Below are 14,895 nucleotides of genomic sequence, written 5' to 3'. Positions count from 1 at the left end.
GGCTCAGGTCCTCCTGTTCTCCACTCTGCTTTCCTGCCCCATTTTCATTTCTCCCAGCAGACAAGGGAGAGCAACTTTCCAGAAGCACTGACCCCTCTCAGGGAGCGCCCAGCTCTCATCCTGCATCTGACACATTCTTCTGAAACAAAACTTGGGAGAAGTGGCACCTTCAGGAACTAAACACTTAGAAGAAAATTGTGATGGTGCCTGAAAGCTTTCTCAAATGTTGTGTGACAGTGTTGTTGGCTTTTTCATGGAGAGCCCTCTCTGAACAGTGGGGCATCGGTGTCTCCTCTGCAGGTTCAGTGACTTCTCTTCGTCTTTGTGTCTCTTCCACAGATGGCTTTTGTCTTCCTGAGTGGGATGGCATTGTCTGCTGGCCTGAGGGTGTGCCAGGCAAAGTGGTGGCTATGCCATGTCCTGAGTACATCTATGACTTCAATCACAAAGGTAGGTGTTGTCCTCTGTGTCAGCAGAGCCTGGTAAGATGCAGCAAGAGGAGTTCTGTGAGTCAGAAATTAGAAATCCTCTTTAACATCCCTTTTTTGTCACACAGTGACTCCCTTCCAAGCAGCAGTAAAGCCAGGGAAAAGGAAGCAAACAAACAGCCTTTTTGTTCTTCTATGCTGAAAGAAAAGCTCTGTTTTAACTGAAAAAATGACAGATTTCCCACCTGCCCCACTCAGACTGTAATGGGGCAAAATACGGACTGATTACCTGCTTACAGCTGGGCAGTCCTGCAGCGTTACCAACCTGTAATTGTTTGAAGCCACAAACTGTGTAGCAATAGAAACCCACAAGATATTCTTCCAATTTATATTCCTCACTTCACGAGTTTGTTAATTCTAGCCTCGATCTCTGCCCAGACCCCTACAGTGGGTATCTGAGAACAGAGCTGGTAACCAGCACTTGTGAATTCCTCCCTATCTCCCTTTCCCTCAGGCAGCACATTTCTTGGCTTGCTTGTGGTGCCGCGAAGTCTGTGCATGTTTTTAGAAGCAATTGAAGTACACTCGCTCCTCAGTGTGTTTTCAAAGCTAAAGCATTCTCTTCTCTCAGGCAAAGCTGTACACCCAAAGACTGAAAAAATAGAGAATTAAGACTGTGTGTTCTCAGCAGAGCACTGATGCTGTTTGCAGAACACAAGTAATGATATTCCAGTGCACCCTGGTTGCACATAGCCTATCCGGACTTCTCTGTAAGGGACTGTGAGTTGAGCCAGCTTAACCCCCAGCTGATGCCCTCTTGCAGAGACCCCTGCACATGCACGTCACATTAGAGACCAGGAGGAACAGGCAATCCATCCCTTTTTACTCCATAACCCAACATGGCACAGATTGCCCACCTCACTGATGTCCACTGGTTAAGTCAGCTAGGGTGGGAGTCAGATGAAGACCCTTAGATTCAGAGGTCTCTCAAAGTTCTCCCTCTGGAGTCCCAGGACAGGTAGATCTGTTGACTGGTCTCATCCCTGTCATCTGTAATGGGACTTCTTACACACAGCTCATGCAATGGTGCCTCCCACAGGCATCTGAACATGGATGTTTTCATCTGCTGGTTGAATCTCAAAATGAAACCTTGCCCTCTCTTGCTCCGTCACCATGAAGAGGGTAGCGATAGAAAAATCTACCTTGAGATGCACTGAAGAGCATCATAAGAGTAGTATAATATAGATCACTATTTATTTTCACAGAGAGACCTGTAACTGTGAGGATGGTTCTGTCTGGAATTTTTCAAAGCTTGTCTCCTTGGCTTGTAGACCCAACATCTTAACCTAAACTAAGGGCAACTTGTTATAAGCTCTCTGGTGTTTCTCAATTAGAAAACTGATAAAGTTGTTAAGCAGATGGAAACTGTTCTTGCAGCTGAGCTTCAGAGCAGGCAGGAGGCAGCAGGGTTGATTGGATCCACCCTTGGAAGAAGTTTCTCCTGTTCTGCCAGGTCTAGTCCCATTTACTCTGTCTCTCGTTTCTCTCCCACAGGCCATGCTTATCGTCGGTGTGACCTGAACGGGAGCTGGGAGCTGGTCCCAGGCAACAACCGCACCTGGGCAAACTACAGTGAATGTGCCAAGTTCCTCACCAACGAAACGAGGGAAAGGGTAGGCAGTTGCATTTGTGCATGAAGCATGAAGTGCTGGCCTCATCCAGGGCTAACCTAAGGAGCACTGTCTCATGTAAAACCCTTGATGAGCTCTAGTTTGCCGCCTCCTCTTGGAAACTATGTCCAAGCTTGCCAAAGCCACATTTTTGTTTTGATGGGGAATTACTTGAATTTGAAATTGTCCTCAAAGCCAGAAACGGTTCCTCCAGCTGCCATGATCCCATTTGTAAAGAGATCTTGGGGGAAAACTGAAACGGGCTGAGCGACACAAAGAATTGGTGGGAGGTTGTTCCATGCCACTGAGATTCTCTCTTCCCCACCAGGCAATAGTTTTGCTACCACAGTGACCAATAACTCCAATGTTTATGCACTTCTCCGTGCTAGGGGTTGTACAAACACAGAGCTAAAAGATGTGTGAATCAAACCAGTAGCAACGCTACTTCTGTAGCTGATTAACAGAGAACCTCTTGCTTGAGAGGTATAAATTAAGCATCAGAGATTTTATGTGGTCTGTTCCTTGGAGATGGGGTGGGGGGGCGGGCAGTGTCCTTCGCTGAAGCAAATTAACATGTAAGAACAGACCTTGAACTAGTTCTGGTGTAGTTACAATTTTGAAACAGGGACAGCAGTCCAAAGTTAGAAGAGGGATTCACAGCACATTGGTATGCTCCTGGGAAAAAAGAAAGGAAAAAAAAAAGTCTTATCAATACATCAGATCTATGGCCTTTTTTTTATATGAATTCAGGTGACTGTCAAAATAGTAGCTGGCAGGAATTCCCTACTTCTCTGTCTGGGTCTGAGCCCAGCTGGAGCTCTGTAGCGTTTCTGGTGTCTCCCAAGCCAAGTGCATCAGAGAAGCAATTCCATCCTAACGTGACAGCAATGCTGTCAGCAGAGTCACCTGAGAGGATGTGACCTTCTTGTTTCGCAGAGAAAGACATTTCCACCCACGCGCGGTTGCTGCTCTGTTTCTGTAATTTGCAAAGAATTTAGCAGAAACCTCTGGTTTCTCAGTGGCACTTGGAAGATGTCCTCCTTGGATAGGGGGTATAGCGTTAGGGACTGATCATTTGCAGCAAAGGTTATTTTCAGACAGTTCGAGATAAAGATCTAACCACAAGCTTCACGGTGGGGAGCAGGCTTGAGGATGATACACAGTCCCTTTGGGAGAATGTTCTTAATTTTAAATCCAACCACAGCACAATTTTTTTGTTTTGTTTTGGGTTTGGGTTTTTTTTCTCTCAATGGTGAAGCAACATATGAATGAAGTTGTTTAGTGAGGAAAGATGTTATTTGAGCATCTGAATGCATTATATCATACAGTCAAGGAACAGACAAAATAGTATACACGATGTACAGCTCCAGCTACTTCATAGCAAAGCATCTTGTCTTGGTGCTGGACGATGCTTACTTTTAGAAAAAGTTTGGTGGGACTCATCTTTTCCCAGTCCATACAGTGGAAAGAGCTATTTTAGCCCCAGAGGTTCATGGGAAGTTTCTGGAGTAGGTGTTGGAGTCATGGAGCGTCATTTATTCACAATGATATACTCATCTTGAGTAAACCAGAGCAGTGATTTACTCTCAAGTAAATCTTGAGAGCTTTAGTGAGTTGCACAACTTCTTGACCTCTCTGAGGTCATTGTCTCCCCTGTCCCACCTGTCTCCACCCTGTGCTGAGGTGGGGAGTCACCTGCTGCAGCCTACTTCAGCTGAGCAAGTCTCCTGTATTTCCCCTAAGGAAAGGAGGTCCTTTCCTTCAAACCTCCCGTGCTGGCAGCTAGGACTTGGTCATAGTCAATCAGTAGGGAAAGGGTACAAAGAAGAGAAGAAAGGGTACAAAGAAGAGAACAGATGTCCATCTGTTACCAGCACAAGGAAGAAATAGAGATGTTCCACCCCCAGGCTGGTGAAAGGGGCTGAAAGCAAAGCCTGTTCTCCTGTGTTTCGTGTATCTTGTCTTTGTCTGTGTCCCCTAAGCATGGAGGTGGTCACGGCACAGACAGGGGACTTGGGCTGTGCTTCCTAACAAAGGGACATTAACTGAGGTGTCACAATGCAGAAGACTTCATTTTTATTCCAAGCCTCTGCTCTTGCTTGGAAAATTACTGTTCCTCATAACCTCTCCCTTTGTGAGCTGTTTCAATAAACCCTCTCAATATTATCATCCTCGTTCTGTACACAAGGCTCAGCCACCTTTTGCCATGAGCTTTCTCTTCTAGCTACACAGAGGCAAATCTAATGATATTTAATAGTAAAACAAATTAGACCATCATCATCATTAGATTAAATGGACAACACGGTATAGCCTAAGTGATGCCCACCCAGTGCAAAGAACATTAGAAAAAATGGAAGTTTCCCCCAGCTTTGGAATTGTATTGTGATTAACAAATGCTTTTCCACAGCATCTATTTCATTTATTCATTTATTTATCACCATTATTATTATTAATATAATTAACCTTGTATTTGCAAGAGGTTGCTTTCCTCAGTCGTGTCCTGGGCTCAGCTCACAGGGATGCTCATGCTGCCATGTAGTTGCCCCGTTTTACCGTAGAGGTAGCTGCATTTTAGTGACAAGTGAAGCAATGCATATACATTCAGTGCAGGTCTCCTGGGCCTTCTGGTACAAAAAGCACTCTGGAAATGAAAGAGGAAAGGAATGACCTTTTTTTTTTCTCAGTTCAGTGATGACTTTCAGGGAGTGAGGAAGCCCTCTTGTCTTTCACACTCAAGCGTGGCTCTGAAGTATTGGTATTAATAAGCCTTCCTTTGGTTTTTTTCTTGAAGTAAATATGTCAAGAGATGTCAGAATCAGGGAATTTGGCAAGATAGACAGTCGTCTTTAGAGAGAGATTGTTTTCTATTATTGTTCCCCCCCCCCTGGGGAACAGCATCTTTGCGTCACCAGTAACAGCTGCATTTAACCAACATTTTGAAAGGAGATCGTGGGCTGACTCCAAGTAGGACAGCATCTGAGCAGATCGAACCAGAGGAACTTTTAAGAAACTATGCATTAGGAAAAAAATGTCTGTCTGTGGCTATATATATCTATCTATATATAGATAGCTGCATTGCTATCTCTAGAAATAGGCCTATAGCTATATATACAGAGACACACACCTAAATAAATACCCATGTCCATGCGTGCATACACATATATGTCCATGTATGTTTGTTTAGGTGTATAGTTTTCTGATTTTAGCCACCACGGGATAATTATGATTGACCAAAGCAGCAAACAGAGGGCCCCAGAGAAAGTTTGTGACTTTCGCTACCTTTTCCTGAACCATATAAATAGGATTATTTCACACAGAGCAGCACGGAAACCGCTTTCTGAAATTAGCAAAGTATGCTAAAGCCATCAGAGCCGGGAGAATTAACAGCTCGTAACTGCCCAGTGAGCGATTGCTCTTGGGCTGTTTTCTAAGGGGAAATTAGCACTGCTGAAAGACGCTGGAGATTGACAGCCCTGAAGATTGATGCCCTCTCCTTAGCCAGGGGAGCAGGTAGGCTGCAGCTGGCTATTGGAGCGTGTTTCCCCAAATACCTTGCAGATAGCGTTAGTCTTGCCATGAACAACCGTGTCTCAGACGTGGTCAGTAGAAAACAACTGTTTAGCAAGGGGCAGGAGGAAGTTTTGTGGAAAGATGTCTTAGCAGCGTGTCATGGGAAGATAAGACAGTTTTCTTCATGCCTTCAGGCAGTGCTGAAAGCCACTGCTGCACCACAGTCTGTATATATTCTCTCATATTCTGCTTTTAAGAAAACCCTTCACCAATGCAGCAGAGATGGTGGAAAATCCTGTTGTCCCACTCCTTCCCCAGGAGGCATGCATGGGCATCCATCATCCCAGTTGCACCCTGGATCTTCAGAAGGCATCCCTGCCTCTGAACAGAGAAGCTGCGAGATCTGTGGCTTCCCACCCCAGCACCCTGACCAGGCAGCTCCACACGGTCTATTTTCCATCCGGTGTTTAAAAAGAGGCATTAGGACAAGGAAAGGAGGGGGAAGGGGTTGGCTGGTGTTCATTCTGAGGAAGGCGGTGTGGTTAAACACCAGCTGTTTATTTGTCTGCCGCGTGTTTCTCATCACTGAACCCCAAGCTGCTGAGCATCGGGAGTGGGCATGCAGCACTGCTGCATCACCACTACATGATAGATGCAGTTTTATATATATTTTTATATATATATATATATTTACTTATTTATTCTGTATTTGTTTTGTTCTTACACACTTCCCTAAGCCTCTGTTCTTGGGCATGTTGGAGACAGGGAGCAGAACTCAAAGGACTCTTGGTCTGGCCCAGGTTGGCCATTCACCTTACAGCTTTCTTAGGTGCCCTTAAAAACAGTGGTGAGGGAGATCTGTATTCTTGGAGCTCCTCAATCTTTAAATAAAATATGGCACACATGGCAAGTCCTGATGTGCCTCTGGCATTAGTAGGCAGCTTTTTAGGCAATCTTTCCAAAAACTGTAATAGTGCTTTGACTATGGACCCCTTCCCATCTGCACAGCCAGCCAACAGCAGCACCTTCAGCATGGGCATATTTCTGGTCACCTCTTCAGACACTGGCAGGAGTAATGGCATGTTTTGTTCAATAAGCAGAAATTTCCTTCATTCCCATCTCCCCAAAAACAACCCTAATGCCAAACACATCTTTTTCTTAAATCAGGTCAAACCCATCCTGTTTTCAAGGATGAGCTTCAGGGTAAATGTGATCAACATCGACTGAAATCATGGGGAAGGGAAATATAAGCCAGCAACTTGGGAGGTTAGCTCAGCTTGGAAACCACCAGCCTAGTGAGATGGACCGTCCTAAGATCAACCTCAGCCTGCCAATCCTGCCTTCATCCGCTACTGCTTGTTTATATCATGGTGGTTTTACTGCTTCTAGGGAAATCAGAGAGGCCTCAAGGATCCATCACACACCAAACACAATGGGAAAGGCCAGCATGTTGCAGGGCTGCTTTATCTAAACTCCCTTGTTCAAACCAAAGATCTTCTGTGCTTGGCCTTTGTTCTGGGAGCTCTCTGAGGTCCTTTTAAAAGGGAAAAACTTTGTGTAACTTCTAACTGATGGCACAAAACATGTTTACACAGCGTATACAATGTTATACAGATGAAATGCCATCAAAGCATCATGCATTTGCACCATGGAAGATGGGCAGATGTTTTAAAGTACTTGTAGGAATAAAAAAATTTGCATCATTTAGATGTGTTCTTCATTCTTGCAGGCAACCCTGACATACAGTCCGTCATGCCTATAGGTTAGTCTATAGGTTAGTGGGTTCCTGCACATGCTATAGCACCTTTTAGTGTGGTGCTGCTGATAGTGGTTTATGCCTAAAGTCTGTTGGGAAAGTCTGATGGTTTATAACAGCAGCGTAGTAGCACTTCACCTGAAAGCACAAGGGTTCTCACAACACAGCGCATAGTCCCCTTGTACTCCATATTTAACCCTTGCTGGCCCATAGTGGGTGCTTAAGGACAGTTTAGGAAGGCTGGCAAGGCAAGGGTGATCTCATCCTTACTTGTAGCCTCCCAAGAGCCCACAGCTGTGGGGCAGTCTCAGCATGTGGTTGTAGCACAGGATTTGGAGAACTTCCTTCTGTTAATGTGAGCAGCAGATTCAAGGAACATTTTTTCTGTGGCCTTTTGGATGTCCTGTGGCTATGAACACTGCAGGTAAACCGGGCATGGCATGGAAAAGTGCTACCTTTCATGAAAACAGCTATGGACACCCAAAAAGTTCAGCTGGTTTCTGAGACATGGGTGTATTCCCACCCTTTTTGTTTTCCTTTTTTTTTGTTAGACTGTTCTATAGAGCTGAACAACTCTCCAGCTTTGCTGACTGCAGTTAAGGTGTCCAATTTATTTGCCTACACTCAGGCACCCGGCACCACTGGAGATGCATTAACTACCTACAATATTAGCACAAGGCTGGCAGGTATCTGTGAGACCCATGGTCTCCTGGGACAGCATCTGGGGTCCACACGGGTACTTTCAGGCATCTCACACAGCACTTAATGCGTTTGTGTAGCCAACTGAGTCTGAAGATCTCTCTTTTTGGCTATCATGTGAACACAGACACTCAACACACACGAAGACACACATTTACATATCTCAATTGGGGTGTCTTGGTCTGAGAGCCAACCCCAGTTGCCATCCAGATGGTGAGGATCTGAAGTGCCTGGAACCTCTATAGATGAGGGGAACAGAATTCTGCAGCAAAAAGTCATTTTCAACATTCAGTGTTTTCCCCTGGGCTTAGGAAATCAGTGAGTGCTTTGTGCCTTTTGAAAAATATCCCTTCTCCCTGCCATTAAGTTTTTGGTTTTTTTTTTAATTGTAAAAAAAAAAGACCAAAAAGCAGTGACTACAGCTAGTGACAGAGGCTTTCTGGCATTGTGTATCATTCACAGAAGTTTGCTGCTTCCCCTGCTAATTTCAAACATGTCATTAGCAACATCTGAATCAGCAGCTTTGAGAAACCTTGCTGATACTTGATCTGGAAAGCCCTTATGTACGCTTCCATCCTCATATACTGCTAATCCCACCCTTCAGCATAGCCTGCCAGCCCCTCCAAAGGCTGCTGGATCCATTTCAGCTTCACAACCTAAATGTTGCAGAGTCTTAGTATTGTCTCGCAGAAGGGGAAAGAAAAAGGATGAAAGGAGAAAGCTGGATGCAGGGCACAGTGCAATGATACTGAGAATGGCATTTGCCACCAGTCATCATGCCTCAGTCACCCACATCCACCCTGTGGCAGTGGAAGGAAACAGGACACATGAATGCCAAAGCCCTGAAGGTTTCATCCAGGTGCTAAAACACAGGTTATGTTTATGCCCAGAGTTAAATGAGATGTCCTTGGGTATATGAGACAAGTGCATGGGAATTACAGATCCAACATGGGACCTACAGGGAACTCATGCCCTTCTGTAAGAGCAGCTTGGAACCAGACAGGACATTTGGGCGTCTAAAATAGCATGATACACATGGAAGGACAACTGAGCTGGGTCCTAAAAGTTGCAAGACCTCTTATGTGGGACAAGAATGGGACTTGCTATATAAATGTAAACACGTCTGTTTGAGCTAGTGACCCTGGACCCTTGTGTCACTCTTGTGACACCCAGTCAATGCAGCTGATGGCTGGTTCATGACCACCCCATGATTAAAACAGATGAGTTGCACCCCTTTCTTACTGCTGCTGGGACCTCAGGTGGCCAGCTCTGATGAAGCTACCCACACCACAGACATCTAAATCAGAGGACCATGTCCAGTATGGCAGACTCCATGTACCCATATTAGAATTTGAAGGAGCAGAAATACTCTTTGTACAGTGTCCTACAGCCTGCTGCAATGCAGGAGTAAAAGCACAGCCATGGTTTCACCTTGGATGGGGCCTCAGACCCCCCGCCTGGTGCTCTGCTGCAGCCCTGTGCTGTCCTGCAGAGGAAAGCAGATTTCCTCTGGATTCAGATCAATGCAAATTATCTCCCCACTGGTGGAAGTGGACAAATTAGGAGTCGGGTTAAGCCCTGAGCACAGTATGAAAATGTAGCAGCCAAGTGCTCTGAGGGTCACACACCTGGAAGACGTCCAAACCACAGGGAGCAGGGAATGCAGGGACCCTCATGGGAGGGGGGCACATCCAGCCCATAGATGCCCATGGTGGCTAGGTTTTGTTTATTTTGTTTTTTCCATCCACTCTCTGAGTTCATGCAGAAGCCATCTCTAGCGCTGGTTTGGTTTCCTGTTCTCCCAAAGCCACCAGGCTGCCGTGAATTTTCTACCCTGAGGTCAGGCTGGTGGAAAGCTGAGATGCAGAGGGGAGCAGAGAGGAAGTCTCCCAGCAAACCAAGAGGGAGGGGGAAAGGGAGATCTTGTTACAGGTGCAGCATGCAATACATCTGAAATAGTACTTACGCTGTTTGTGGTTCGGTCTGTTGTCAGCCTGAGTTATGGCTGGAGCGAGGTGGGAGGGCAGGATCAGGTGCACTAGCTAGCTGGGGACAGATCGTTTCACCTGGCTGCACATGCTGGATGGCTGTGGTTTGGTGGAGCTTTGCCGTGGGTGACCAGAAAGGATGAGGGAAAGGAAGTGCCCTGAGGCCGTGCAGTGCCTGAGAGCACCACGGAGCATGACCTAGAGAGAATGCCTGGTGCATCACTTGATGGGAGGTCATTTCACCAACCCCAAAACAGCTCAGCCATATCAGGTGGCCTCATCCTGGCCAGCACTGTCCAAGAGCAACTACAACTGCCTCAGCCACGTGCAGGGAACATCTTCAGAGCATTCTTTTGCAGGCCGTTGGCAAGGGCTAAGGGAACACGTTAGTACTCCTTAGGGAGATGGCAGATGCAAGAGGCACAAGAAATCTGTAAGAGGTGGGAAGAAGGGGGGGATCAGATCCATCCCAAACCTTCCCCATCATTTTCTCATCCCAGCAGGGCATGGGATGGAGTGGGCAGAGGGCAACTTTCAAGGACACCAGTTTTGAAACTGATGATCCCTCATCTTGGTACTATATTGTGACTTACTGTATTTTGTTGCTAATGCCAGCCCCTGGAATCACAGACATTGCTGTTTTGTCCTTCTGGTTTTCCTTTAGCTTTTTTTCAGTGCACATGTCAACAGTTGAAGCAGTAAAGGCATCAAATTAAATGACACTGGTTAAAGTATCACACTTTTTATACCAGTGTGCCATGGTGTGGCAAGGCCAGATCTTTGCAGGTTGTGTTGCCTCCTCCAGCAGCTCAGGGGATGACCAGCGATGGTTAGTCTGTCTTCAGGGTGGATTTATAAGGGTTGTTATGTAGAGTTCCTGCTGCAGCAGGATTGTCTAGTGAGTAGTGCACTGTCCTGAGACTATGGAGGTCCAGGTTGTGCCCATGGCTTGGCCATGTGTGACCTTTGTGGTCTCCTGTGAATTATATAAACTCCGACCCGTCTCAGCTCCAAAAAGAGGGTTGTCAGACGATGGAGGTGGTTGTTTCAGCTGGCAGATGACTCAGTGGTTTGTTACCTGGAGGACCTTTCCTGATTCAGCGTTGTGGTTTCCACCAAGCTGGGACCTCCCTTGTGCTAGGAGATGAGTGAGAGCTGGAATTGCCTTTAAAGAACCCTCCTGGGAACTAACAAGCATGAGCTGCCCTCCCAAGGGCTGCCCTGTGCAGCCTTTTGGAGAACCTCAACGTTTTTGCTCCTGAGGCTTTCCCCAAGGATCTAAGCACCCCATCCAAAAAATCACCTTTCCTGAAGGCTGTCCATTGTGGCCCTGGTAAGATTTGTGGCACCTATGTCTGCAAGGCAGCACACCAGCGTGCACGCATGCATGCATGTGTATGTCTTGGCAGTTCTGACTCAACATCCTTTCAAAAAGAGGCCCTGTGGTTAATCAGAGGAATTAACCACAGCCTCCAAAAACGTCCTGCCAGCCAATCGTCAGGCTCTTCCCAAGGCCATCGCTGCTACAACGGTGGCGTTGTCTGACGGGAACGTGGATCTTTCCGGTTAAATTTCTGAATGGGGCTCAGGGACGCTTTTGTTCAGCTGGGCATAGTAACGCCTCGCAACTGCCCAGTTACCAAGAACCCTTAACGTGGAGTAGGATTTTTGCAGTAGGATTTTTTTTAAATTTTTTTTTATTATTATTATTTTCACCATGGAGGCAAATGTTTTCCAGTTCAAAGAGGATTCCAGCTCCGTAATGGGAAAAGGGCTCCAGGCTTTGAAAGGAAGGAGATTTCTTCCCCCCACAAAAAAAAAAAAAGTCTCAAATCTGCTCACATTTGCTTTTTAGTGCCTGCTGTCTCCACAGATATATAGGGAGATATATATAAATACGCACATACACACACGCTAGATTAATATTGGCAAGCGCACCACTCTGCCAATGGAAACCGCAAAGAAACATTCACATATCTGGGGATTCTGATGTAATAGGGCTGAGGTTTTGCATTCCAGGACAGCGTTTCTAGCCTCAAATCAAAATCAGAGCTGTCATTCAGAGCCCAGCGTTACTAATGTTATTGCAACCCAGCGGGTGGGGTGAGGGAAAGGCGGGAGACGGGAGAGGAGGGAGCGAGGAGAAAGATGCTGAATGGGTTGATTTCTTCAGGGTTTATTTCTGATTTCAGACGATGAAAGGCAGTACCATCTAGGATGGTGGCAGGCATTTTAACCCTTTCCAGGCAGGCATTCAGTAATCTCAGAGCTAAACTGCATGCCCCCAGCACTGGATGAAGAAAAACATCTCAATATTTAATGGGGGGGGGGAACAAAAAGGTGTTTCTAAGCCCAGCTCTAAAATACAGATGGTTAAGAGAACTAAAACCTACTACAGAATTAATTGCTATGAGCTCTCCTATGACAGGACCTTTCCCAATGGGACTTTGGCGAGCTAAAGTATCTGGAGTGGATAACCAGTCATAGGCTACTTTTGATTTTAAAAAAGAAAGATAAATGCAGGTGATTTTTTCTCATATCCCGCAGCCAAAGTATATCCTCCCCATGTTTTCTGTGGTGGGTTGACATTCCACCAGCCTTGACATCAGTCATTCAGCAATGGTATGGCATAGCCTTATAGCTAAATTTTACAGTTCCAAGCAAAAATCCCAGGTCAGTAGGCATTTTGTTCAAGCAAAAGCTGCCAAGTGATCTCTGGATTTGGCTGAGAGTTTGTAAAGCGCTTTGGGTTCCTTTGGGATAAAAATGCTGCAAAACTCCCCCCCCTCCAGTCATTAGGAAAGATGAATACCACTTTCCAAGCTGCTCTTCTGTAAGAGAGATGAGAACAAGTGTGATTGCCAAAGCCCCCCCACCCCCAGCAGGGTGCACCCCCAGAAGGTATGATAGCCTGAATCTCTGTGCTGCTACCACGGTTGTGTTACGATGCAGTAGGATGCGTTCTAATGTGACGCTATTTTTTCCATCATTTGTACTGCAGGAGGTCTTTGATCGCCTCTATTTGATTTATACTGTTGGATACTCCATCTCTCTGGGATCCCTCACAGTTGCTGTCCTTATCCTGGGATACTTCAGGTAGGCGGCTCTGTTTCTACCTAAGTGAGTTGACACTAGACTGGAAAAGCCTCAGGCTTTCCTGAAGGATAAAACTGGGGTGGCATGTGCTTCTTCAGCAAGCCACAAGAGGTTGCATCTGTGCTTTGGGCTGTGTTAGTGCCACTTAGGTCAAACTTTTTGGGGTGGGGGGTGGGGGGTGGGATGTTTGAACTTCTTCCGCTTGCTTGCAGTGGAGTTTTCCAGACCCTAATTGCAGCAAACGGGAAGAAAAGCATCTCCAGGAAGAGGTTTGTCTCCCTTGGAAGACTATCTAGGGTTTTCCTGTCCCTATCTATTACCCCTTCAGATGACTGGCTTAGATTTAGATGGGTGATATTTAGACAGCTAAGGTTTCTTAAAGGAAATTCCACTCTAAACCCAAATATTCATGAAGGATAGAACAGTTCAAGGGGACTCCAGCCATGTAAAAGTGCCCAGCTGACCCCTCCAACCTGCCCAAGCTGCTGCTGTACCTAGGGATCCAAACCTGACTGCTCGCCCTCCTAACTCTGATTGCCTACCCTCCCTTTCCACCACACCTGCCAACGATGTAGACCCCTAAATAGCACTTTGAACCTGTGCCATCCACTCCTCAGACCTGGCTGTTGCATCTTCTTGCTGTCACCGAGACCGTGGGATGGGAGGGATGAAAGCTGTCGGTCACAGCTCGGAGTTTGTCCTTTGGGAACCATACCTGGTGAGCTGCAGACAGAGCAGGGTGCTGAGCCCCGAGCCCCAGGTCTGCTTCCCTTCAGTGCCTGGCAGGACCAGCTATCTCCTTCTAGCAAACGGCAGGGCCCAGACAACAGCTGTGAAGGGAAATTCTCCACGCAGCAAACAGCCACGTGGTGTCTGCAGAGGGACTCAGCAGCTCCCACTGTGCAAACTCGAGCTAAGCCCCTGACACATGCCACTGGGAATAAAATGTGTGGCCTTTGGCTCTAAAAGCGCTCAGACCTCTCTGCAGTGAGCAAAGGTCAGGTGCATTTGCTTGGACAGCAGAGCATCCCAGCGCCCAAATCCATGACACAAACAAGCCAAAGGGGACTGCAGACCCCTCCGGGAGGCACTTCACATGATATAGTCCCAGAACACATCCCTGCCACCACCCCGCTGTCCCCTCAACCCTTTCCCTCCTGTTTCATTTCCCACTGGACACTGGCAAGGTTGATAAAATATGTAATATCCATGTATGCAAGAGCAGTCCTGGTTTTAAGAGACTCTCTCTTCATCCATGCAGTCAGAGCACTTCAGTAACAGCCCAGACTACGTGGGCAGCTGTGCTACAGCATCTTTGTCCCAGGGGTCAAAGCAGCAGCAGGGACCAAGCCAGATTTTATTCCCGATAACGCATAATCCAGAGATTCACTGACTACATTTCAAATGCAGGCACCAAAGCCCATCTTCATTTACACTTTAGCAGTTCCACTCGGCCTAATTTGTGTCATAATACAACAGGAAACAACTGGTATTACTGTCACAATATCCTCCAAAGGAGAAAAAAACACAGCTTTTGTTTTTTATTCCCATTATTGGAGCTGGGGATTTAAGAGAGTATAAATCCATCCATAAATCCATGCTCTTGGCTAGCCAGCCAGCAGAGCTATAGAGGGCAGAAGGGGACCCGAAAAAGTCACTTAAGTTTCTTCTTCTCCCCAAAGGCATGACCACTGTTTCTAATACACACCTCATAGAAATGGGTTCACTTCTTACTGTCCAGCTTTTCC

The 14,895-nt window shown here is 46.5% G+C and overlaps 1 protein-coding gene across 1 annotated transcript in view; it reads left to right on the top strand.

The window, feature by feature from the left end:
- Nucleotides 1–14,895, top strand: part of PTH1R (parathyroid hormone 1 receptor) — a 120,590-nt gene that overhangs the window by 78,971 nt on the left and 26,724 nt on the right. The window contains exons 3-5 of the mRNA XM_037387337.1: nucleotides 340–450; nucleotides 1,983–2,101; nucleotides 13,053–13,147. Of these exons, the coding sequence (XP_037243234.1) occupies nucleotides 340–450; nucleotides 1,983–2,101; nucleotides 13,053–13,147 (325 nt within the window). The remainder of the gene's footprint in view (nucleotides 1–339; nucleotides 451–1,982; nucleotides 2,102–13,052; nucleotides 13,148–14,895) is intronic.

The sequence above is a fragment of the Falco rusticolus genome, chromosome 4 (genome assembly GCF_015220075.1).
Source record: "Falco rusticolus isolate bFalRus1 chromosome 4, bFalRus1.pri, whole genome shotgun sequence".
NCBI lineage: Eukaryota > Metazoa > Chordata > Aves > Falconiformes > Falconidae > Falco > Falco rusticolus.
The sequence above is the reverse complement of the archived record's forward strand: the minus strand, read 5'-3'. Positions and strand labels throughout refer to the sequence as shown.